Genomic DNA, 27,230 nt, shown 5'->3' with positions numbered 1-27,230 from the left:
AAAAGGCCTTTGGGGCGCGCGGCTGGGAATGTCTTTTTATCCGGCGTGCCCCAAATCGCTTTGAGGGACGGTTTGGGGGGACGCCACTGGAGATGCTATTAGCCTAGAGAAACAAGCGCACGCCACGTATGTCCGTAGAAAACTTTCGGTAGCAATCCGTCCGTAGACCCAGCATTATTGTAATGCACTAGTCTGGGAGCTGCATGTGTAATCATGAATTGATGGAAGCATGCATCTTCGTGTTGTTACGACGTACTATATAAGCACAGCTAGGACCTACCGGCTTGACGCACTCTCTCTGTCTGCTGTCTCTGAGATACATACGGAGTACATATACTCCAAGTAAGGTCGTGCATTCGTTTCATCACCCATCATGTGGAGGCTAAAGATCGCTGAGGGCAGTGGGCCATGGCTGCAGTCCAGCAATGGCTTCCTCGGCAGGCAGGTTTGGGAGTTCGACCCCAACGCCGGTACGCCCGAGGAGCGCGCCGAGGTTGAGAGGCTGCGCGAGGACTTCACCAAGCACCGCTTGGAGAAGCGGGAGTCACGGGACCTGCTCTTGCGGTTGCAGGTAACCAAGTCTATCATATATGTGCATCAAACTATTACTTGTCTGGTACCTAGCAGCTAGCATTTTACATTTTGTAAATCCTCAGACGTACGAGTTTTCATTATTTGTATGACATATATCAAGTAATTACGGTGACCACTCTTGCAGTACGCAAAACTAAACCAATTTCAAGCAAATGCTCCGACAATGAAGATTGCAAACAGCAGTGACGTCACGGAAGAACTTATCTCAGCGTCGTTGAGGAGGGCACTAAATCAATATTCTTCTCTACAAGCACATGATGGGCATTGGCCTAGTGATTACAGTGGGATTTTGTTTATTATGCCTATATTGGTAAGTACTCCGTACATTGTTCAGTTGTTATGCATGCACTAGAAAGATAATTTACTCCTACTTCATTATTTCATACGCTATTTTGCTTGAAGAAGATCAATATTTCACTATTATGTCACGGAATCTTCAAGACGAAATTCTGTTGTCAACCATCCATTCAATGATATCGTGCAAGATCGACTGTACTCCCTCTGATCTAAACTAAGTGTTGATGAGTTAGTACAAACTTTGTACTAAATTAGTACAAATTTCTCAACACTTATTATGGATGGGATAGAGTACCTGTTTGACCACGCAAGTACCACGCCTGGTCGATCTGCAATGACCAATAGGAGGATATTACATATATGTTTACCCTATAAAAACAAGTCTTCGCTGACAAGCTAAATGAGAGTAGAGACAAACTTTCTGTGCCTTCATGACTCTACCGTCACCAGTAAACCCGTTGGAATTGGTTTCTCTCGGTTATTTTCCCTGTAACATCCAAATGTATTATACAGTAATTGCTCACATTAAGAAATTTCTTGTTGAAACCCCGAAACACGATCACCCTGCTCAGACTCCCCTTCTCGTCCTGAATAAGAAGCAGACAAATCATGCTGCAATTCATCATGGTGATGGACTTGCTCGTATACATGGAGGCATTCACCATCGGGAGCCGTTGGCAGGCCTACGACCCAGCATGTCTCCATGCGTGCACAACTGCAATTATCACTTTACTAATGGGTAGATAGGGTTTGAGCGAGTTAGTGGGCTGGTAACTATATATGGAGCATGTGACGAGCATCCTAACATCACGTGAATGGACTATATATGGATATTAAGCAGGTACCAGTATTCAGGTAAGAGTTACTGGTACCTCCCAAGCATGAAACACCATAGAACTCTAGCTACAAGAATACAAGAGGAGGTGTATTGTAAATCTAGTTACGAGAATAGAAAAAATGTGTATTATTAACTTCTGACATGTACTCCAATCTTAGAACATGTAATTTTTTCCATACTTGCAAGTATGATAACCTGAAATAAATCCAATTAGTCAGATTGTACAAGCAAAATGTTCGCTTTCCTGCTGATCTCAATATGTTACATGTACCTTCTTTTGCACTCTCGTAGATACTCTCGTTGCATGTTACTGGAGCACTTAACATCGTCGTATCCTCAGAGCACCGACGTGAGATATGCCGCTATATTTACAACCATCAGGTATGTTGATTCCAGCCAATATATATCTCAAGTTTGTGCTATAAGAAATTAATAACAATATCTGCAGAACGAGGACGGTGGTTGGGGAAAACAAATTCTGGGACCAAGCACCATGTTTGGTTCATGCTTAAATTATGCAACCTTAAGAATTCTCGGGGAGGTGCCAGATGCTAGCAATGTTGCATTAGCTGAGGGGCGCAAATGGATATTATCACATGGAAGTGCGACTGCAATACCACAGTGGGGAAAGATATGGCTCTCGGTATGTTTTAGAATAACCAACCAAGGCCATTTATGCATAGTGGTGAAGTTCACTCAATGAAATATATTTGTCTTATCTTATTGTCTCCTTTTATCTAACCAGAACCATTTTACATGAAATAATAAAAACCGCAAACAAATCAGGAGCTGCAATTTTAATGAGCAGGAGTATTATGGTACTGCTAAAGAGTATGCAATGGATGTGGGCTCCATGTTTTTCATGAACGGTCAAAGTAATATCTTTCTTTGAATGAGATGTGTCATCCATTGTACCTTGTTGAAATGATTAAACATGACAAAACACATATTATCTGCGCAAACTGCGCTCAGCCAGTTTTCGTTTGTGCTTATTAATTGGAAGGTTTTCCAAAAATCTAAATAATATTCAGCATATTGCTTCATGCGTAAGTAATATTTATCTAAGATTGTCTTCAATGTTACTCTCAGATAATTGGCATCTATGATTGGTCCGGAAACAATCCAATTATTCCGGAGTTGTGGTTGGTTCCCCATTATCTTCCGATTCATCCAGGTGATTATTTCATCCATTGGCACGCATAACACATGAACAAATGTTTTCATGGATAGGATAAGCTTAGAACAAGATTTTTTTACATACCTATTTTTAGAAGATACTTTATACTTTTACTTAGTTCAACATTATTTTGTTTTAAATATTTCTTTGTTATATCATTCTTCTGTATTTACTGATATTATTGTTTAGTTTCCCAAATAAGCTTTCCATAATTTTGTCATTCCCCACTTTATCCTTTGGTGGCTAGCGTAATTCATTCCAAAATCCTGGTGTATCTATCATAGCTCACCATGATCTTCATCTATCATTCTTCTAAACAATGATTATTTATTTATTTGATGAACCTAGAATTTTTCATCTAGGTCGATTTTGGTGTTTCACCCGGTTGGTATACATGCCAATGGCATATCTTTATGGAAAGAAATTTGTGGGGCCGATTACTCCAACTATACTCGCATTGCGGGAGGAACTATATAACACAACATATGATGAGGTCAACTGGAAAAATGCACGAAGTTCTTGTGCCCAGGTTTGATATTGTCTAAATTTAACATAGAACAAGCAGTTCTGTATTGGTGCAAAACAATATCATGATTAAGGAACTCTTCATTCCACATTCTACCTTTGTTATAGGAGGACCTGCACTATCCCGGCTCAAAGGTGCAAAGTTTCATTTATAGTTGTCTTAACAAGTTTGTGGAGCCCACGTTAAATATCTGGCCAGTCAGCAAGCTAAGAGAAAGAGCTTTAAGTAGCCTCATGGAATATATTCATTTTAACGACGAAACAACAAAATACATTGGAATTTGCCCTATTGATAAGGTAAATGTTGTGGAAGTTGTACATATACCTCTGTTTTATTTACCTTGAGAGCACTCTATCTCGCTTAAAAGTTAAATTATGTTGAAAAAATACTTAATATCTTATTTATTAGGCATTGAACATGATCTGTTGCTGGGTTGAAAATCCAAATTCAGATGAGTTCAAACAACATCTTCCAAGGTTTGATGATTACTTCTGGCTTTCTGAAGATGGCATGAAGGCACAGGTAATGGTCTATCATATTTTCAAGATTAATGGGACTTGTAGGTTGAATTAAAAATATGCCGGGTGAATTAGTTGTTATACAAAATGGTGTCAAATAATAGTTCCACCCCATCTCTATCCTAGTCTAAGTTTGTTGTTCAATTTGAGGGGAGGCAGGTATCTAATTACTTTTATCAACTATTGTTGATATCTGAAGGCTGGTTGGTGTGTTGTCTACAATTCAATTACATAATGTAGATAAGGTGCAATGATAACATAGTGATTGTACCCTTTTAATAGCTTTGACATTTTGTCAACATCATTTCCTCGACATAGCATGCAAACAATATTTCCATTTCAACAAAAAATGGATACTATATAAATGAACAGCCCACCTATTAATCCCAATATGAATATGTCATTCCCATCTCCCAACTACGTTGGTTCATACAATAATGCAACACAGGAGACCCTTGCGCATGTTTCCATAAGTCCTTTGGCAATGGAGATTGCTTAGTGCTATATCCAGGGTATATTGCTAATGTGGCTTGATAGTTAAGGAGGATAGAGAGAATTGATAAATCTTACAACAAGAGTATAGCCAATTACTGGCTATAGCAAATTGTCATGTTATTTATAGTTAACCTTATAACTAACATAAACAATAGTTACCTACAAAAATCACTACTTTATTTATATATGGTCCACCTTATAGTATCATAGAGTACACATTTAAAAGGTTGTGCTACAACTAGCTTTTAACTACCTCCTCCAACTAAGTATAAATATAATATTTGAAGCCTTATAGCCAGCTGACATCACCTTAATGTACTTTCTCTTTGCTTAGACGTAACCCTTGCACGTGGTCATATGCAACAAAATTGACTAGTCTAATCTCACGCATGCATGAGGATAAAATCATTAATTGCAACATCCCGAGAAAGACACTTAAGAGATAATGCATTGGGTTGTTGTCTCTTAAGTTTTTTACTTCTTCTATAACTGCATGCTATGAAAATATGCATCTAAAAGGAGTAATGAAGGATAGGCACATGAAGGTGATTGCAATATGGACGAGCAAAACATGTGATGTCGTATGTATCAAGGTTGTTTGCTTTGGTGGAGTGGAGTGCAATACGAACAAGCAAAACACATGATGTCATTTTCTCTCGGAGCCGACAAAGCCGCCACATAATTCCTTGCTATCATAGCAATAAGTGCACTATCATACGGAATTATTAGGGATACATTATATATCTTTTCTCTTTCAATATCATATCCTTACGTTTCGTAATACTCACATAACATAGCATCATCATCTTGTCTTAGTTTAGCTGAATTTGTCACCTGATTTTTTTGGGATGCTAGAGTCTTTTCTATTTGGCTATAATATTGGTCACGTAAAAATTATGTGACTGTCATGACATTAGTTACAAAGAAAACACAATTGGATACCAATGTTTGTTCCTTCTATTGTTGAAGTTGATAAATTTTATTAGAAGGATTGATATGTAAAATGAAATATTTGACAATATTTTGCATATCCTTGTTAATATAGGTATATGAAGGCTGCCAAAGCTGGGAGACAGCTTTCATAATTCAAGCGTACTGCTCAACTGATCTTACTAATGAATTTGGCCCGTGTATAAAAAAGGCTCATGAGTTTTTAAAAAATTCACAGGTTTGTTGTTATCCATTTTCTTAAGGTTATTTTGGTAATTTCTCACGAGAAAAGTCAAACTTTTAGTTTTGAGCTGTCATTGTGTTTTGGAAATTTTACTAACACTAGTACAGAAAAATGGCACGACAATACCAAACTTAGTGGCGTGGATTTGACACGCCACAGGTGTTGCGTTATTTATATTTTGTAGCTGTCTCCCATATGTATCTGTGGTATTTTTTACCCATGGCTTGTCCTTACCACGCCAATAACTTATTTTGGGGAATGAAAAAACATGCAATTAATGAATTTCCAGCAACACTATGTATATCTCATAATCATAATTAGAACAATATACGAAAGATAACATTGTATAGAAGATAACATTGTCTAGAAGTTGCCAATACTAAATCTACGAGACATAGTCATATCATTGACGTCTCCACTACATCGACATAGTCATATATATATATCTCAAGACATAGAAGATAAAACATGTAGAACATAACTAGAAGTACTACTAGAAATCTCGGAGAGACTCATAGAATCACCAACAGCTTTAGGGGAGCTCTTCAGAGTCAGAAGATGATGTGTTCTCTGGGTGAGTGTACATGAAGGAAGTAGTATGAAACTCATTGTCAAGATACAAGATGAACTTCTTCACGGGGTCCATCTTGCATCATTATATAAGTCGTTTCCAACTAGGACCAGAGGAGAGAGGCAATAGTTCGTGGCGGTGGCATAGAATGGACGAGGCGATGGCATGGACCAGAGGAGGCGGCAACAAGGAATAGAGGAGGCGATGGACCGACCAAATCGAGGAGGCAACGACACACACCATATTAGGAGGCAGCAGTAGAGAACGGTTTGTGGTGGTGGCGGCGCTGGGGGTAGACGAAGAACGTGGTGGCGCGACATCGTGTGGGGAGAGAGGAGGCAGAGTGAGCGAGGACAATAGATTGAAAGATGAGTCTTTTGCGGCCAGGTTTGTGGGCTAGCCAGCAGGTCTGGGTGAGGCTAGTCGGTTGCCAGTGAGCCGCTAGTGGCATGGCCCAATTCTCCACGCCACTAGCTACATGCGCCACTATTTTTATTTAAAAATCTCTTTTATTTCTTTTCTGCATTTTTTATAGAAAATTTAGTGTTGTGGCAAAGGAAACGCCACGAGTAGAAAGATCGTACTAGCATGCAAATATATGTCACTCCACTAGGAGTTTGCAATCAGGCTATCTTGTGGGGCCCTTATTCCTGTGATGTGGCACACTCATCTGTCACACTAGTAATAGGCCAGTACCGGTGGAGCAACAAAAGTTCCTACACCAAAAATATTATTTGTGGCGTGTTTACAAGTTACCACACCACGGTCCATATGACCCCTATAAAAAGTTTCCTAGCACTGCAAGAAATTGTAATGGTACATGGAAAATGCATAATAAGGTGGTGTGTTGCATCCCCTAGCAATTTTTTTCCTAGGATTAATGAGTCACGATGTTTGTTTTATTGTTGTAGGTTCTTCAAGAGCATCCAAATTATGAAAAGTACTATCGCCATAGATCAAAAGGTTCGTGGACTCTTTCAACAGCCGACAATGGGTGGTCTGTATCTGATTGTACGGCAGAAGCAATTAAGGTTGATATATGTTCCCTATAAACTTATTCACAACGAATATCTTTCATGTGAAATAATAATTTATCATGAGAAAGTCATCGTTTTACATACTCTTACATAGTATCGTTTTCTTTAGGCATTGCTATCGTTATCCAAGATTTCTCCGGACCTTGTTGGACAACCAATCAAACAAGAAAGGTTGTATGAAGCCATTGACTGTGTTCTTTCTTTCATGGTATGTACATATATATGAATCGAGAAACTAGGAGCACATTCTAATTTTACTAGTAAGGATTATTGAAACACCTGAAAATCCATTACCAAACCACCAAAAGTTTCATGCTTCTCTAGTAGATCTATAGGACCATATGAAGCAACCCCTGGAATCTCCTAATCAATAATGCTTGGAGGAGATCATGTTAGAAACTAAGTACCTCTAGTAGGGAAGTAATTGGAAAAAAAATTGTGTGAAACAACCTCAAATTGTTTTGTGTGGAATTTATGTCAAATAATATATTTAGATCTTTTGTATCTCACTAACAACAGATTTTCTATACTTTTGTTTGGTGAAGAACAAGGATGGTAGCTTTTCTACATATGAACGTGCGAGAACATCCTCTTGGTTAGAAGTAAGTGTATCTATCTTCTACGTTTTACCACTGATGAACTAAATATTATAGGTGGTAAAAGTTCAGTTTTTCAGAAAAGAAGGGTGCTATATGTTAATCTTAGTAAATATTCAACTTGTTTTACTTGTGAGCAAAGCTAAAATTGTATAATAAGAATTCGAGGTATGCGGGAGTACACATAGGACCACAAAAGGAAAGATTACATACATATGTACTACATGAATGTTTAATGGAAGACATGGTCGATACAATAAAACATTAAATACCTTTATCACTTAGTCCTATTGTGCCAAACTTATATTTTGAATAATGAAGATTTTTATAATGGTGTAGATGAGCATTTAGATTCTAAGAAATTAAACATTATACATGTTTGCATATATCTTAAAAAATTATATCGAAACATGTTTTAATTAGCAACCTTTAACCACCTAACTGTGACACCCCGAACCAAGTGCTCGGAACATCTCACATACCCTCCATAGAAACACCGGCTATTGTGACACTTAATATATATATATCTCAATTGGTGCACCAGTTAGTTTACATATATATATATATATATATATATATATATATATATATATATATAAAAGGAGGATTTTCAACCAACTTATATTCCTGGACAATATAGGCATATGGGTAACAGAAGAAGAGACTTTGAAAAGCCAGTACAATTCCAGAACACTAAATATGATGGTGCGATATTAAATCTAGCAGCCCATGACCCGATAGATTGGCCAAATATACTTAGCATTTGGAAAGCATTAATAGTTCAAAAATATATTCAAAATCAGCATAATAGTAAGCAATTATCCTTTCCTTTAATATGCTCAAAAACAACTTTATATCCATTCCCAGTTATGATATCTTCAAATAGAACCCATCTTCTAGTAGAGCTTTTCTTGCTATTTATCTGATTATAGTATCTACATATTGCTTCACAGTCAGTTCGTACTGTAAATTCTTTAAATCCTAAGTACAGTCTAAATGCATTTATTGCATGGCGTGGAAGACCTATACCCGGATAATTGAAAAAAAAAATCAAAAAAAAAACGAAAATTAATGATAGTAGAATATATAATAATAAATAATAATAATGTATTTAAGATCTCCAAGCAATAACATTTGTTTTCAAACAACTAAGAAAGATATGTACAAATATTCAAGCTCAAAGATCTATGAAGAAAGCAGATTATAATTTCTGCAATAATATTGTCCAAATCCCGTTAACATATGGAGGGGATAGGTATAAGAACAAAAAATATTGAAAAAATGAGCTTTGGGTTTCAAACTAAAGGATATGAAGACTTTAAAGGTACAAATTTGTTAGTAAGCATAGAGTTCATAGGAAGGCTCACTAATAAAAGTAGCTCAAGATATAGAGTAAATGTGGATGATGTAATTGAAAGCATGCAGTCAAAGGGCTTAAAATTTATGAGTCCACTAAAAATTGGTTCTGAAGAAAGAGCGGGAGAAGAATGGAATATAGGTGAATTAATAGAAAAGAAGGAACTAAAATTACCACAAAACTATATTATATATATATATATATATATATATATATATATATTCGTGGCAACCTAATTCAATAGGTCTATTAGTACAAAACTAGAGGATACCCCACACATTGGAGCAAGTCTTTTTAGAAAACTATTACTGGACAATAGTAATGTTGAATGATCATATAGATAAGGTAGCATCACTTGAAATGTTATTTAAATAGTGTACAACTTTGGATATAGTGTGGTCAAAATTATGGCTTAGCAAATTATATCAATAAGACATGGATAAAATTAGTACATAGGCATTATATACAACAATGTATACAAAAAAAAAATTAAATTAGTGCTAGGAGGAACTAGACACTAAATGATAGTAGAAGCGGGACCTCGGCGTGAGAATTTCAAAAATTCGTTCCTGACAGGATTCAAACTCTGGTCGTTGGGGTGCGTCACTACGACCCCAACTACTGAGCTATGCCCACGTCCTCTACAACAATGTATACGACTTACACCAACTTGGTACACTATAGAAAACATGCTGAAATCAGTTGGAAACAACATTGGGCATGTAGAAGGCGTACCCAAAGATGCAAAACTAAGTAGTTCTTTTGTATGCAATGTCATGTGTTCTTTTTTTAGGTCATCAAGTTCTCATTCCTTTTATAGATACAATCTTATGTCCATGTTTTATATATATGTTTATAAACAACTAAAGTAAACATGAATATTCAGCTATTCAAGAAAATTACATAGATTGGCATACACGATAAATAATAAGTGACCGGGCGAGTAGTTGCAGCTTGTCGAAGATGAAGAATTGATCAACAGATGCATGACCCGGTTAACAGCTAGTAGAAACTATATGCACCTGAATAGGAGCAGCTCAGTGATTATTAGAAGCAAAGAACAGTAGAACACCATTTATATAGAAGAACAAAATAGAGCGTGCCAGTACATAAGTACATTTAATTGACAAGTTAACATCACCACTTGTTCCCTGCAGAAATAATATATTAATGAATTATTTTTAACAGATCTAATTAAGCGTTTCTCCATTGATTATGCAACCAAAATTCGAGTTCCTAGCTAATATAAAATCTCTTGATGAAAATCTGAACACAATCTCAACAGATAGATTAATTCTGTTGTAGATCTTACAATCGTCGGACAAAACAGAAAATGGGGTTAATTGAGATATCAATGAATCAAGACCAAACAACTTCAAATCCATGAATAGTGTACGTGCTCAGAAGACAGAAAGGGTTGGGGTTTGACGACCAAAAGTATTGGGCGAGCTGGTCGATATCTCAATGAGTTTAATAGGATGTGTTGTGATCAGATCCACTGTCATGTACATCACGTGCTAGCAGAAGGTCCTGGGAAAAATTACACCAATAAGTCTTTGTGGCATGCGTAAAATATTGTTTCATTAATGACTTATTGAACTCAAACTGGACACTAATTTTACTAACTCGTATATTATTTGTCTTCTAGGTTCTCAATCCTTCTGAGAGTTTCCGCAACATTGTTGTCGATTATCCGTAAGCAATCCAGAAACCTTTATTAAATTTTCGTTAACTAGTTATGCTTCTATATTCAAATTTTCTTTACATAAACTGACTTATAGTACATATATTATATCTAGATCTGTAGAATGCACATCTTCGGTGATTGATGCTCTCATGATGTTTAAAGACCAACACCCACTCTACCGCAACAATGAGATCGACGGATGTGTACAAAAGGCAGCTCTTTTTATTGAGAGCAAACAACAGAAGGACGGTTCATGGTAACCAACATTGTGCTATTTCTTGCAAACTACTTTTGATCATGTTGCGATTCTACACCGATGATTTATTTTTATGAACATTCAAGCCAAATATGGATTTAAAATTAGCCTCATTGGACACATCATTTATGTCACCGAGGATCTCGAGTTTAGTTTGGTATGCCCTTAAGTGGTAAATTGTAACTGATTTTAATCCACTTGTATAACAAATGGGTTCCCATGGTAAAGTGATCTTCAAAAATGTTGTGTCAAATTTATATATATGATTAACAAATAGCCGTGCCTGTTAAGAAAAACATATTCACTATTACAATGGACATCCCCCAAAAAACCAAAAAACCCAAATTGAACAAATTTATTAGTTTGGAACATAGTGTTGAAGAAATTGAACGAAAAATCCAACAAAACCACTATTAGCTTATTGAGTTATGCAAACTGGGCCATCGGTTAACGTATTTCTGAACCAAACATATTAATACCTTGCATATTATATTGTTTTAATAGGTAAAATGAGCTTTATAAACTCATTAGCCGCATGAAGAAAAAAGAGAAAAATAGTTTATACCCAGTCTCTATTTTATAAAGATTAAGGAGTTATTTTTTCCTTGGCAGTTGTCTTTTTTGTTCATATTACGTGGTTAGTAACCAACAATGTCTCAACATAATTATCTTACAGGTACGGTACTTGGGGTATCTGTTTCACTTATGGGACAATGTTTGGTATAAAGGGTCTAACAATAGCTGGAAGAACTTATGACACTAGTTCTTCTATCAGAAGAGCATGCAAATTTCTGTTGACAAATCAGCAGCCCACTGGTGGATGGGGAGAGAGCTATATTTCAAGCGAAAATGAGGTACTTAACTATGATTATTAATTTTTGTTTAAAATATGTATTTACTGATTATTTAGTAAGTTGTAAATTACAACTTACTTAAATGTACAAATGATCTTTACAAGTTGGGCAAAATGTTTCTGATGCAAGACTGCAATTTTGAAGTTTATTTCGCTAAAGTTCCTTACAAATTTCACTTACAGGTGTATGTTGACAGCGGTAGACCTCATGCTGTGAATACCGCTTGGTCCATGTTAGCTTTAATATATTCCGGGCAGGTACGTTATTGTCCCCTTGAATTATATTCTTGTTATAGCATGTATTTTCAATACAACAAGTTGTTTGCCGTAACTTTGTGTCATTTGTTTTGAAATAATTTCATTATCAACTCTTCGATTTCATATGTTGGATATTTTGATTAGGTTGAACGGGATCCAATACCATTGCATCGTGCGGCAAAACTATTGATCAACATGCAACAAGACACAGGTGATTTCCCTCAACAGGTATGGCTTCAAGTTATGTGCATTAAATTATTAGTATCCTTGCTATTCATTTGGAGATTCATTGTAAAATATATTGCTACATGAATTAGAGGACCAATATAAGAATATATTACTTCTCAAAACTTACAAATACCAATCCGTCTAAATTGGTGAACATTTGGTCTACTTTTTTGTGATAGGAACACATTGGATGCTTCAACTCTTCATTGTACTATAATTATGCCAACTACCACACCATATTCCCCATATGGGCTCTCGGAGAGTTTCGTCGCCGACTTATTCTCACCAAGAAGTAATGTGGCGGGAGAAATACTAATGTTAGAGAAGTGACATGGATATTACAACTTTATGTTGATTATTTTTCTGATGTATTCCAATAAGATGTATTTATCATAACAATTATATGTCCTGCAACACCAAATCCAGTGAACATTGTATCTCGTACTCCATGCCATTTATATATATATATACTATTCACCTCTCTACACCCCTCTAAGAGTAGTGGTCATCCATAATGTTGATGAATTTGACGTACATGTAGAAGCGGTCAAAATATATAACACTGAACATTGATGAATTTGACATAAATGAAGAATGCCCATTTCGACGCGGTAAGACAACTTCATAGTTGGACACCCTTTTTTATATAACACCGCATCATCACAAGTAACACTTAGCGAAGGATAGTTTTGTTCTCTAAGTGGTCTTTATTTTCTCTCATAACGTATTTTGCATATTAGTCTGAAAAGGAATAAAAAAACAACACTAGTAGAAAACATGTCGTTCGTTCGGAGCTGCCCATAGCATTAGCTTCAGATGTGTTTAAAACCTGGACTAATATTCCATTAGTCCCGGTTCAAATGGCTAGGGACGCCGTACGGTTTTAGTTCCGGTTCAAACAGAACCTTTAGTCACGGTTGGTTAGTTTACTCCTAAGCAATTCCTGACAGTGCATGTCTTTACCCTTTACGGTAGCATTTCTATATATACGAATCAGTAATGACGGAGTAAACTTTTAATGTGAACCTTTTTTTGTTTTCATCGTTCCTCTATGGTTGTTAGTTCTTGTTGATTTTTTTATGTTTTTGCAAACTTGTCGATAATGTGTTTGTTTTGGAATGCGCCGACAGTATGCGAGTATACTTCACTTAGTTGTTATATGTTTTCTTTCTCTTGTGCATACTTGGTTCTATATTACCCTCTTTTCAATAGCGCATGTATATATGTTCTTCCTTTCTAAGATAGCAAACGCCAAACCACGGTTCTGTTTAAACACACGCGGTTGACCAACCACCGCGTCTGTTGTGGTTGTGGTATCCCTGGCGACCAGGGTGCCATGGACCTACGGTCGTTGGGCCCTTGGAGTTCACACCGAGACAATCACTCCGGGAGGCAACTCTCGAATAAGGCTCCGCGAGGTGCAAAGCCCTCATGGAGACATCAAGCCGAAGCAGAATACATGCTCGGGGAGGAACTCCCTCGCGGAGGTCCCTGAGTCACGGACTTGCCCAAGCAAAAAGTCCCATTGAAGGTGACAAGACCAGCCAGTGAGCTTAGGATTCCTTCTCCACCAAGTCTGCTGCAAGGACGGGCGGAGTGGGCTCCTAGACTACAAGACAAGTAAGGCATGCGCCATACACGTCATGGTTGATCTCACAAAGCTCCGTCCTGAGGAGGCAAGATTCATTTTCCCTTTTGGTGATTAAAGCGGGCTCGATGAGGACCAGAAGACCAAGGCCTTGCCCTTGCCTCTTTCATGCAAGGCTAGGTGGATGGCACTATCTGCCAGTAGAGGCGTCATTGACGACCTCAGCATCTGCCATGGACCGGCACTATAATCGTCCATGGACTATGTCCATCTTGTAAAGGACGGGGAGTTTCCTGCGCTCAGTTTGGAGATGTGGGAACCCTCCCCCCTCAATATATTTCGAGGGGAAGAGGACCATCTCTTCTATAAAAGGGCTAGCCTTGCTAGCGTAGAAGGGGACGATCCTGGGCAATCACAAACCCTAGATATCTATACGGTCATCTTCTTCATTGTGACCTTCAATACATACACCAAGGCAGGACGTAGGGGTTTTACCTCTCCGAGGGCCCTGATCCTGGGTAACGGTTGTGTCTCTTGCTGTAGTGCCAACGTCGGTGAAGTGACGACGTGATCTTGAGTCCCCTGTGTTTGAACCATTCGGGTTCGGTGATACCCGTGTTCCTTCGCGGACACAAATCTATGGCATTTGGCGCACCAGGTAGGGGACTCAGTCCGTCTCCGCTCTTTTCCGATAGTCTTTGGCCATATCACCATGGCCAACACGACGGAGCCCGCGGCGCTGACTGACCGTCGCCAGAAGCCGGTCATTGAGACTGCTCTGAGGCTGACGCTGGAGCTGCTCCGGCTCCGTCCGGAAGGAACAAGCTCCGACCAGTGGCTGGCCAGCATCTACGGACTCGCACACGTGATGTCCGAGGTTGCGGTGGTCGCTGGGGGATCGGCAGATGCCGCACCAAGAGGCGCTCCACCTGTCGGGAATCCCTTCTTCCCCCTCTCAAGAGGGCGGGCTAAGGTGAAGCATGGCGGCGTCGAACGCGTCAGGTGTTTAGGCATCAAAAGGAAGAAAGGCTCTACCTCAGCAGAGCTACCAGAGCACAGTGTGCCTTCGCCTACTCTACAGGATCTCCTGCTTTTGGAACAGCGCCAGGGCGAGTCGCTGCACTCTTTCACATAGCGTTTCGCCAACCTCTACTTTCAGCTCCCTAAGGTCAGTGATGCCCGGGTGGTGAACGCCTTCACCGTGGGCACCACCAATCGGTGGGTGGCGGAAAAGATGATGTTCTCTCTAGGACCGACTACCGTCACCTGGATCTTCGAGATAGCCAACAAGTGCGCCAACAAGGAGCTAGGCGAGGATTCTTCATCAGAGCCCTCACGGCAGGAAAGGTCTCCTCCTCGCTTAAAGTCAAAGTCTCTCCAGGATGCACCAGAGGAGGATTCCCCGGAACACCAAGATTAGGCAGGGCTCGGGGGGCTCGCATCGATAGAGCGCCGCCCTCACCCACTCTTTTGCAAGATATGGGGTCTTTTTGCCTAGAAAGCATCAAGTGTTCTACTGATGATAGGTGAGGACGCGTCAAGATGCCTCCCAGAGGCGCACCCGCAGCAAGTCCTCCCGGGCCCATTTCTCCTGGAGGAATCTGAGGCAGCAGTTCTTCTGCAGGGAACCAATAGGGGCGCGTCGAGCCACCCACCTAAGGTCTCTCAGAAGCACGTCCCTCAAGACATGTTTATTTCTGGAAGGGTCTTTTGCAAGCACCCACGTATTCTGAATGGCTGTTGAATCCACCAAGAATGTGAAGTGCGCTTATTACTCTCAAGTTGGTCTTTATGAAGTTCACAAGTTGGTCTCTCAGCCTGGTATCCATGAATCTTATAAAACAAGTCTCTCAGATTGGCCCATACAAGGATTGCGGGTTGAGCTTTTGTAGTGGCCTTCACGGAGTTCAAACACTTGTATCAAGCGTTCCATGAGTTCTAGATTGTGTGCACCGTGCGAGCGGGGGCTGGGCACTGTGCCTTGGTCGGGGTAACCCATCAGTCCTACACTTGGCAACTGAGCTCTGGCGGCGGGGTTGCTACCTGTCGTTGCCTATTCGACGTTACTCCGGAGGATGGATCCTTGATACGTCCAAAACGTATCTACTTTCCCGAACATTTTTGCTATTGTTTTGCCTCTAATTTGTTTATTTTGGATACAACTAACACGGACTAACGTAGTTTTCAGCAGAATTGCCCTGGTGTCTTATTTTTGTGCAGAAAATCAACTTTCAGGAAAATCCCCGGAAATAATTGCAATGCATGGGCCTATTTTCACAGAAGACCTACGGAGCCAGAAGACGAGACGGAGGGGGGCCACGAGGTGCGCACACCACATGGCGGCGCGGTGGGCCCCTGGGCCGCGCCGCCATATGGGGACGCCGCCTCGGCCAGCCCCCGACGCTCCCCTCTGGACTACTTAAAGCCCTTGACCTAAAAATGCACGGGGGTCGACCAATTTGCCAGAAGACATCCAGAACTCCGCCACCATCGAAAACTCTATTTCGGGATCAGAAACTCCGTTCTGGCACACTGCCGGGATGGGGAATTGGAGGAGATCATCTCCATCATCACCACCGACGCCTCTCCATCGACCATCCATGTTTCCCCCATCCATGTGTGAGTAAATCCCCGATGTAGGCTGAAGGGGATGGTAGGGATTGGATGGGATTGTTCATGTAATAGCCATAAGATTGTTAGGGCATGGTGCCTAGTAACCGTTGTTGGTACTTTTATGATATTGTTGCAACTTGTTATGCTTAATGCTTGTCACTAGGGCCTGAGTGCCATGATTTCAAATCTGAACATGTTATTGATTCATGATGATATTCATTGTTTTATGATCTTACCTGCAAGTTGTATACACATATTGCTGTCTGGAACCCGAGGCCCCAAAGTGACAGAAATTGGGACAACCGGAGGGGAAGGCTGTGATATGAGGATCACATGTGTTCATGGAGTGTTAATGCTTTCCTCCGGTGCTCTATTAAAAGGAGTACCTTAATTACCAGTAGTTTCCCTAGAGGCCCGGCTGCCACCGGCTGGTAGGACAAAAGATGTTGTGCAAATTTCTCATTGCGAGCATGTACGACTATATATGGAACACATGCCTATGGTTATTTAGTACTTGGATACTGTTTTATTATTATCTGCAAATGCCTTGTCTTGATTATTACATGAGTTATCTTATCCATGCAGCGCCCGTTCATCCATCCCTATGCCTACAGTATTTTAATCCTGCTCTTTACTATAATCACCACTGCTGTCTTTATTACACTGCTGCTTATATTTCACTACTGCTACTGCTATAAAACTGTTGCTACTGATAAACTCTTGCGAGCAAGTCTGTTTCCAGGTGGAGCTGAATTGACAACTCCGCTGTTAAGGCTTACAAATATTCTTTGGCTCCCCTTGTGTCGAATCAATAAATTGGGTTTTACTTCCATCGAAGACTGTTGCGATCCCCTATACTTGTGGGTCATCAAGACTATTTTCTGGCACCGTTGCCGGGGAGCATAGCTTTATTTGCAAGTTCACCTGAATTGATATTGTCGCTGCAAATCCTCCATCATGGGTAAACCTTGCGATGCTAAAGTCGTCATATTACCATCCACTACAAGAAAAGGTACAACTCTGAGTACCTCTGCTGCTCTGGATTCACCATATGTGATAAGTCAACTTGTTTCAACACCACAAGCTTCACATGTTGGTACTTCTGCTGAATCTGAAAATTCCTCATATAATCTTGATGATGCTTCTACTGTTCTTGATGATAATGGTTCATTAGGTCCTTTTCTAGATGCTACAATTGCTAGGTCTAGATAAATTGAAAATACTGAAATTCCTAATGAAAATACTGTTACACCTGTTAATTCACCTGAGTCTGTTGAACACTCTAGTGATGATCTTGATGAAGATTATGTGGAACTTGATGATGATTTTATTGATAAATGTAATGCTACTACTGGTGCAAGTAACATTAAAAAGCTTCTTGCACAACATGCTGTTAGATATAAACTGTCTCCTGATCCTAAATTTTCCACATCTCCTATAAACATTAAGGATAAGGATTATGATTTTTCTCTTGATTTATCTCATATATCTATTGTTGAGAAAACACATTTTTTTGGTACTGAAAAAGAAAGTGTTGTAGAGCACATGAATGAGCTTTCTACTTTGAGTAGCTTGTTTTCTGATGATATCAAGAAGCGTACTTATTTTGTTGCTAGATTTTTTCCTTTATCATTAAAGGATGATGCTAAAACTTGGTATAATAGTTTGCCTCCTGATTCTATTGATAGTCCAAGTGGTTTGCTTGATGTTTTCTCTCGAAAATATTTTCCTGCTAGTGCTCAACATATTGCTTTGCAGAAAATTTATAGTTTTGACCAGGAAGATGGAGAGAAATTGCCTGAAGCTTGGGCAAGGTTTTGCTCTCTTCTTAGAGCCCGGCCTGGACATGATTTGGAAAAGCATGACTTACTTGAAATATTTTATAGTGGGCTAACCATTGAGTCTAGGGCATACCTGGATAGTTGTGCTGGTTGTGTTTTCAGGAAAAGAACCTGCATTTAAGTCAAGAATTAATGGCTAGAATAAGCCAAAATCATGATGATTGGACTACACCTGAACCAACTCCAACACCAATATTGAAGAAGAGGGGTATGATTGAATTAAATGATGAAGATATGAGGGAAGCCAAGAAATCTCTTAAAGAGAAAGGTATTAAATCTGAAGATGTGAAGAATTTACCTCCCATAGAAAATTTATGTAAGATAACTCCCCCTTCATCCACAATTGAGGTACATTCTCTTCAACGCTTTGATAAAGGAGATATTACTTACTCAAAACCTCCTGATCAATGTTTAGATGAGTTTGATAATTATGTTGTTAAGCAAGTTAACTTTAATATGAGAGTAGAGAATCATTTAATGGAAAATTCTCAAGATATTAGTAAATTGTATGATATTGTGGAGAGAAGCTCCAATGATGTTAAGATGCTTGTTAAACATTTTCATATGGTTCAAACTCAAATTGATCAACTTACTAAAGTGCAAAATGACTTGTTAAAAAATACTTCTAAAGAAAAACATGTTTATGAAGTAACAACTAGAGGTGGTGTTTCTACTCAGGATCCTCTATATCCTGAGGGGCGTCCCAAAACAGTTGAACAAGATTCTCGACGAACTAAAGAAACTAGTGCTCCTTCTAAGAAAAAGAAAAAGAAACATAGAACTGTTGTAGAATCTTCTGAACCTGTTAATGATCCTAATAGTATTTCTATTTCTGATGTTGAAACTGAAAGTGGTAATGAACATGATAAAGATAATGATAAGAATGATGTTTCTGATAAAGAAGAGGTTGAAGATAAACCTGAAAAGCATGCTAAAAATAAAAAGTACACTAAAGAAGATTTCATTGCTAAGAAACATGGTAATGAAAGAGAACCTTGGGTTCAAAAGCAAATGCCTTTTCCTGTTAAGAAATTTAAATCAAAGGAGGAAGAACACTATAATAAATTTTGTGATTGGATGAAACCTTTGTTCTTGCAAATTCCTTTGACTGATGCTATTAAATTGCCTCCTTATTCAAAGTATATGAAAGATATTGTCTCTAACAAAAGGAAGATTCCTAATGAGGAGATTTCCACTATGCTTGCTAATTACTCTTTCAATGGCAAGGTTCCAAAGAAGCTGGGAGACCCAGGTATACCAACTATCCCTTGTTCCATCAAGAATAATTATGTTAGAACTACTATATGTGATTTGGGAGCAGGAGTTAGTGTTATGCCTTTTTCTCTTTAGAAGAGACTTTATTTAGATAAGTTGATACCAACTGATATATCTTTGCAAATGGCTGATAAATCTGCTGTTGTTCCTGCTGCTATATGTGAGGATGTTCCTGTTCAAGTTGCTAATAATTGCTTAATATTAACTGATTTTGTTGTGTTGGAAATGCCTGAAGATGATAATATGTCTATTATTCTTGGGAGACCTTTTCTTAACACTGCAGGGGCTGTTATTGATTGCAATAAAGGAAAAGTTACTTTCAATGTTGATGACAAGGAGCATACTGCTTATTTTCCCAAGAAGATTGATAAAGTATATGGAGATAATACAATTTCTAATTTGAGAACTATCAAAGTGGGAGTTATTGATTGTCCTATATATGAGCCTAAAGAAGGATATCAAAATATTATGATTGGGTCCATATCAATACAATATAAGGTAACTTGATTGATTTGAGGTTTATTTCTTCTTATGTCATGTAAAATTTATTTGGTGGCAAGACTTGATCAACCTTGTTAACAAGTACATTTTAAATGCATGGAAGAGCTGAACAACATTTATTTCTTTCTCCACACTTGTTTTACTTTCTGTAATACTACTTGTTTTGCAAGATACTTTAGTTGTTTAAAATTTTGAAAATCTTTTTCTACCCTGAAACAGTTATTTGAACACCCAGAAATGTGCATTATTCGAAGTTTTCAAAAATTTACAAAAATTATACCACTGGTCCTATTTTTAAATTTGCAACCTGGGAGTGCCTGGGGCTGACCAGTGGGGCACCCCAGGGCTGCACCCCTTGTGCCGGTGCGGCCAGCATGGGGGGGCGCGCCACTCTATGGGGAGGGCCCCACCTGGCCCTCCACTCACTTATCCACCTACCACTCCACTCTCTTCCACGGGAAAACACACCGCTATTGTTCAAACCCGAGTTTCTTGCTGTTCTTGCTCAAGATTTTCGATCTCCTTGCTCAGCCCATCTTTGCTGCTGAGATTTGGGGCATTTGTTCTCCGGTATGTGAATCCTCCGATTATCCAAATAAAATTTTGTTTGGTTGAGTATAACTTGAGTATTTTGCTGCTGTAGGTGACATGTTAAGTGAGTTTGCATGCTTGTTCTAAGTTGTATAAATTAGTTTTGATGCATGTTTAGTACTCTATCAAGTTCCTATAGTAGTTTCCCTCATTTATATGTCTCAAAATCAACTTTTATAATGATCGTTGAAAATTTTCAGAAAATGGAGTGGAATAGACACCAACATAGCCAACATGAATTGGAGGTGCATGACATTATGAGAGTCCACCGTGAAGAGGGGGTGTTTCCCTCCTACTACCCATGCACCGATTTCATGAAGAGTGCAGGAATTTTTCAGGATGTTCAAAAGCTAATTTCTAATGCAGGGTTAGAGGATTTTGTTGTTGGTGAACCTTACCAATATGCAAAACTAACCATGTCAGTGGTGCAGGATTTTGAATTCCATTGGTCCCAACCTAACCCCATGGTTCAATATAAAATCTACAATAAAACTATCAACTTGCCCTTTGATGATTTTTGTGCAGCTATTAAAGTGCCACAGTGGGGATCACATGAGAAGATTAGGGGGCTGCCACGGCAACTCTTGAATCTATACGAGATGATCTGTCAAGGGAGAAGCTTCTCGAATGAGAGTAGTAAAATTCGTAGTATTCAACTCCCATCTATTTGTTATTTTGCTTACTTTATCATCAAGTGCGTTCTTGCTAGAAAGAATGCAAATAAGTTATCCATCCATGACTTGGTTTTCTTAGCTGCTGCATTGCAACGTGATAGAACTTATAATTTGGGTGCTTCGATAGCTTTTAGGCTTGCTACTAACTGTGATAAAGGAGGAATTTGTGGAGGTCTCATTGCCTCTCGTTCAGCTCTCTATAGAGAAACTTGATATTGTTTCCATGATAAAACATGACTTTGTTTCTAATTGGTCTAATTTGAATAACCTATTCTATGAGATAACCTTTTTCAAGAAAAAGTGGAGAGTAACTAAATCTGAAAGGCTAGTTGGATTGCCTGCACCTGCTTTGTTTAACCTTGATTCCAGGAAAAGTTGGTCGGTCACAGAAGATGAACTTGATGCATACATAGAGAGGAGCGGCCATCACGCAGGGGACGGCATAGAGGAGGCCGAGGAACCCCTCGACTTGTCGTCCGATGCAGCAAGTTCTTCACATCAGCATTTTGGGCATGTGGAGCCTTCATCCTCTTCTTCTGCACAGGGATCTTATTACGACCATGCCATGTATGATCCACCGGCGTGGAACCCTGACCCTCGCTGGGGTTGATCTCCACTTAGTCCAAAATCCTAAGCTTGGGGGGAGGTATGCCGGCATCACTCATTCATTGCATATTACAATTGCCGGTAATTTGTATATACTTGTTTCGCTTCTTTTGGTTGTTTCTCTTTCGGTTATTTTTATTTCAGTAGGTTCTTATTTTAGTTTTTGAAGGTTGTTACTACTGTAGTAACCTTTACTTTTACATTTTTATTTCATTTGTGTGCCGATGGTTGCCTCTAATATGAGGAAGATGATATTTGGGGAAGTGGTGTCTAAAAAAACAGATTCTGGACTGATATTAAAAAAATTCCTAAAAATAGCCAGAACGTTATTTTGAGCAGCCAATTTTTGTGCATGTTTCCCAGGTTATTATCTAACTTTCATTAGTTGAGCACTTTTCGATTTGAACAGCAGAAGATTTTCTGAAAAATTAATTACTGTACATCTGTCAAGTTTTGGCAGATTTCTGCCACTTTGCTTTTGTGTGACTCTTTTCGTTTTCATTCTCTTGTTTTTTGCTTTGTTACTTTTCTAAAACACAAAAATACCAAAAATATTTCTGTTGTTTCTCTTTATCATTTGTTTATTTGGTTTCTTGTTCCTATTTTGCTTTATTTACTATCGTTGGTTTGCTATGAGAAAATCCAAAAAGATTTTACTTTCGTTCGGTGACTCCAATTCGAAAACACCAAAAATATTTGTTGTTCTTCTTCGGTTTTTTAAAGTTTATTATGGAGTTCAGCGGTCTCCGGTGGTTGGAGCTTGGTTTTCATTTCATATTATTCAAGCCACACAAGTGAAAGGCAATAATGACGATCTACGACAACTCGACTGTGGTGAGAGGCTGGTATGAACTCTATTTGTTTTCATTTTTGTACATATACTCATCCATGTGAGCATGCTTAGTTGTTTCATGTGAGGTATATGTCATTTGATGAAAGTCTAGTAGTTCATGATCTCTCATGTTTAGCTTCAATTATTAATAATGAGTAGCATGTCATAAATATTTGCTTGCATTGTTTTATTCATAGATAGGTATGACATTGTGGTATCCTCCTTTGAATAATTCATTTGAATTGACTTGGCATATGCTCACGCATGCATATGACTGAAAAACAAAAGTCAATTAAGCCTCGATGATTTACTTTGCTTCAGAGTTCTTGTATCACTTTTATGCCTCCGTTAATTTTATTTTGTCGCAAGCATGATTATGACGGTAATTGCTCTCTTGATTGTCGCTTCCCACTCTATTGCTAGCATTCACTTGTACTAAGCGGGAATGCTGCTCGTGCTTCCAAACCCCTGAAAACCAAGTTATTCCAAAGTGTCCACCATAAATACCTATGCATGTCATTTCAAACCATTCCAAGTAAATTTTCATGTGCTACCTTTAAAACCTTCAAAGTACTTCTCAATTTGTGTCAATGTTTTATAGCTCATGAGGAAGTATGTGGTGTTTTATCTTTCAACCTTGTAATTTACTCCTGATAGACTTTCACCAATGGACTAGTGGCACATCCGCTTATCCAATAATTTTGCAAAAAGAGCTGGCAACGGGGTGCCCAGCCCCAATTAATTAACTTTCATTAATAATTCTCTTCACATGTTTTGCCCTGATTTATCAGTAAGCAACTTAATTTGCAAATAGATACTCCTCCATGGTATGTGAATGTTGGAAGGCACCCGAGGATTCGGTTAGCCATGGCTTGTGTAAGCAAAGGTTGGGAGGAGTGTCATCCATAATGAAACTAAAATACATGTGTAAACAAAAGAGAAGAGGGACGATTTACCTTGCTGGTAGAGATAACGCCCTTCATGGGAGCCGCTCTTGAAAGTCTGGTTGACAAGGTAGTTAGAGTGCCCACTACCATTCGTTGACAACAACAAACACTTCTCAAACAATTTTACTTCTGTTTTAAAAATGAAAAGCTCTAGCACATGTTAATCTCTGCTTCCCTCTGCGAAGGGTCAATCTTTTACTTTTATGTTGAGTCACCATCCTTTCTTTGAGCACCTTCGTGAGAGCATAATTGTCATTCTTAGTGTAATATGTTTGTCCCAGAATATGGTTAACTGTGGTATAACTTTGCTGCTTTTATCTTTGATAATCTTTATTTCTAGTATTTCCATAAAATTCAGAGGTGCCTGGGGATTTATGTTTTGCTGTACAAATACGGGCAAGCGAGATACCACTTTATCATATCTTTTTATGAGCATTTCAATCCTGAGGCCTCGTTCGGTTAGCCCCAACCCGCCCGGTATTGGGCCAGAATCCGCGTGGATACACCGGTGTTGGGCCCCCGGGGGGTTAAATACCGGTCCGTGCCGAAAATCCGTTCCGTTAAATCACGTCGGTTTTTTAACCCGCCCGGTTTTGTCCGAAATCCCTCGGTTCAACCGGGTTTTAGAAACACTGCTCTGGACCCTTGGATTGCATCCCGAGAAGGCGAGCGACACGTGCGACCCATCTTTCTCCCTCTCGCGACAGCGGCGGCGCCGGCGGCGATTCGAACGGACGGGACGTCGGCGGAGACTCGGTTGTGGCCGGCTGGAGGAGAGGAGCTCCTCTAAGATGATGCCGCCCTTCCTCGACGCTGACGCCGACGGTGGCCGGCTGGAGGAGAGGAGGCCGACCGAAGACCTCCGAGGAAGCTCCAGATCTCCTGCATCTCCGCCTTCCCCGACTCCGACGCCGGCTGTCACTTGGTAAGATCCTCTCATTCTCGTCCTCCCTTTCCCCTTTGTGACCTGATCGACATGGATCGGTCTGACAACCATCGACCTGCTATGGTTCTTGCTCGTTCCTGGACGGCTATCGTGCCCAGAATTTAGGATCAGGGGCAGCTGCTGGAGGTTGCTAATTATTTCTGCATTAGTTGCCCGCAGCTTGTGCTAATGCATGGTAAGAATTTGGTATCTGCAGGAGCACCACATTACCCTTACCTATTTGATTCTGGGCTGACTATTCCCTGCAACTTCAAGTCACTTGATCACTAGCTGAAGGTGAGTCTTGATACTTCTCATTTTTAGATTTGGTTGCTGATACCTGATCAAATTGGTTGTTTTTCTAAAGAAATCAGTGATTTTACAGTAGAAAATAGAGAGATTGGCTACAGCTTGTTTGATGTGTAATACCTTCTGCTGATTTGTCTTGACTATCTGTACCAACAAGGCTTTTCCGTTTTTTACCTTCTGCTGAAAATAGAGATATGCTACTCTGATTTAAGATGTCACTTCCATTATTTATGCTCACACTTTGTAGTCTCCTGCCCAACATGTATACCATTTTTCTAAGCCTTGTGCTTACATTTTCTGCTGCAAATTGTAGGTATATGATGGAGCACTAGAGTTCTACATGAAGAAGCTCTAGAAGATGGGCATGGGTGAAGATGGGCATGTGTTTAATCACAATCTTGTGAATAAAAGATGTCCAGCTTGCTATCATTGGTGCATAGGTTACTACAACTTCACCTGTCTGTCCATTTTCTTGTGAATAAAAGTTGTTGTTGAGTATCCTTTAACATGACTCCATGAATTAAGTTGAGTATCCTTTAATATTGCTTGCTATTGACTGCTTATCTTTACCATAGAAAAATATCTTGATATGCTTTGCTTTTTTTTCTAACGAGTTGTATCCCTGTTAGTGCCTGTGATATTTGTGTCTAGCTAGTTGTATGCCCAATGCGTTTGTGTTTAGTAAGATGTCTCTTGAATAGCATTAGTAGTACCAAATTTTCAATACTAACTTGTCACTTCACATGTATAATTCTCATATTTTTTCTGCGGAATGTGCCTCAGTGAGATACACCAAGTATGGTAAGAACCTGGAAGCTAAACTGTCATAATCATGTTTTTCCATGGTGTACTTGACCTCCTTCCTTCTAACACAGCACATATTTGGTATCTGCAGGAACACCACATTGCCCTTACCTATTCGATGCTGGGCTGAGTATTCACTGCAACTTCAAGTCACTTGATCACGAGCTGAACGTGAGTCTTGATACTTCTCATTTTAAGTAGGGAAAATTTGTTACATGACACCGTTATTTTCTGGCGTTTGCCAAAACACACCGCTCGATTGTGTCTTTGCCAGGTACCATTACAATTCTGTGGCACATTTGCTAGAACACACCACCTGGCCGAAAACGGAAAGTTTTGCATTTTTTCTTCAAAACCAGTCATCCCAGGTAAAAGTGCAAAACTTTCCGTTTTCGGCTAGATGGTGTGTTCTAGCAATTGTGCCACGAAATTGTAATGGTACCTGGCAAAGACACAATCGAGCAGTGTGTTTTGGCAAACGCCAGAAAATAACGGTGTCCTGTAGCAAAATTTCCCTTTTAAGTATTGGTTGCTGGTCCTGCTGTATCCCTACCTATGTTTGGAAGTAGTCAGAGTTATCTCTGTATCCCTACCTATGTTTGAAGTAGTCAGAGTATCTATTTATCCTTGTGGGTTTTAATACATCCTACGGAGGACCAGTGGCGCCACAATGCATGGAGGAGGTCGACGATGACGGCGAGCTTGGGCGCGGTGTCACGACCAGGCCAGCGGCGAGACCGCGCGGAGTATATAGCAGGGACGAGGTCGATCACGATGGGGCCAGGTGATCCCAGATCGAGCTCTGTGTTTTCTGGCTTCGCCCCTGTCCTGCTTGCTGATCAGTCGATAACAACGACGGGCGTCCAGGATAGAAGATTCGTGTTTGAGATTCGGATTGGAACACCAATTTGAAGCATTTGGACGTTTTGAGGTTTTTATTTATTTATTGCAAATAAGTGTACTAAGCCTCCGACATGTTTTCCTGGACGTTGGGAGTATTATGTTAATTCAATGTTGATGTTTTTATTCTGGTTGATGCTTTGTGAGCATGCTGCTATAGCTTGTTAGCTGCTACTTATCCCATGCGATGCCTGCTACTGGTTATTCCGTGCGCTGACTACTGCTGCTTGGGTGCGCTGATTGCGGCTGCTTGTGGGATGGAGCCATTGGGGTCAACCGAACGGTAATTAAAAGCAGAGGTACGGGGAGAGAGAGGTTAGTGGGGATTCGGGTGCTGGTTGGGGTTCACCCAATTTCTCTCC

At 39.5% G+C, this 27,230-nt stretch overlaps 1 protein-coding gene and 1 long non-coding RNA gene across 2 annotated transcripts; both read left to right on the top strand.

Moving 5' to 3' along the window:
• Positions 1 to 304: 304 nt before the first annotated feature.
• Positions 305 to 12,906, top strand: LOC127316690 (achilleol B synthase). The gene is made up of 18 exons (XM_051347144.2): positions 305 to 571; positions 719 to 904; positions 2,021 to 2,110; positions 2,178 to 2,372; positions 2,819 to 2,903; positions 3,269 to 3,435; positions 3,540 to 3,728; positions 3,841 to 3,954; positions 5,491 to 5,613; positions 7,102 to 7,221; positions 7,337 to 7,435; positions 7,773 to 7,829; positions 10,829 to 10,875; positions 10,980 to 11,123; positions 11,800 to 11,977; positions 12,160 to 12,234; positions 12,379 to 12,462; positions 12,642 to 12,906. The coding sequence occupies exons 1-18, from the start codon at positions 374 to 376 to the stop codon at positions 12,756 to 12,758; spliced, it is 2,268 nt and encodes a 755-aa protein (XP_051203104.1). The 5' UTR covers positions 305 to 373; the 3' UTR covers positions 12,759 to 12,906.
• Positions 12,907 to 24,552: 11,646 nt separating this feature from the next.
• Positions 24,553 to 25,796, top strand: LOC139833209 (uncharacterized). The gene is made up of 3 exons (XR_011748556.1): positions 24,553 to 24,855; positions 25,073 to 25,152; positions 25,478 to 25,796. It is a non-coding gene; the product is annotated as an uncharacterized lncRNA (long non-coding RNA).
• Positions 25,797 to 27,230: the final 1,434 nt, after the last annotated feature.

The sequence above is a fragment of the Lolium perenne genome, chromosome 7 (assembly GCF_019359855.2).
Source record: "Lolium perenne isolate Kyuss_39 chromosome 7, Kyuss_2.0, whole genome shotgun sequence".
NCBI classification, from domain to species: Eukaryota; Viridiplantae; Streptophyta; class Magnoliopsida; order Poales; family Poaceae; genus Lolium; species Lolium perenne.
This window is presented reverse-complemented; position numbering and strand designations above follow the sequence as displayed.

Coding starts and splice junctions, on each gene's coding strand:
- LOC127316690 (XM_051347144.2), top strand. CDS start 374: ATGTGGAGGCTAAAGATCGCTGAGGGCAGTGGGCCATGGCTGCAGTCC. Junction 2,111..2,177: donor GCTATATTTACAACCATCAG/GTATGTTGATTC, acceptor CAATATCTGCAG/AACGAGGACGGTGGTTGGGG. Junction 12,463..12,641: donor CAGGTGATTTCCCTCAACAG/GTATGGCTTCAA, acceptor TTTTTGTGATAG/GAACACATTGGATGCTTCAA.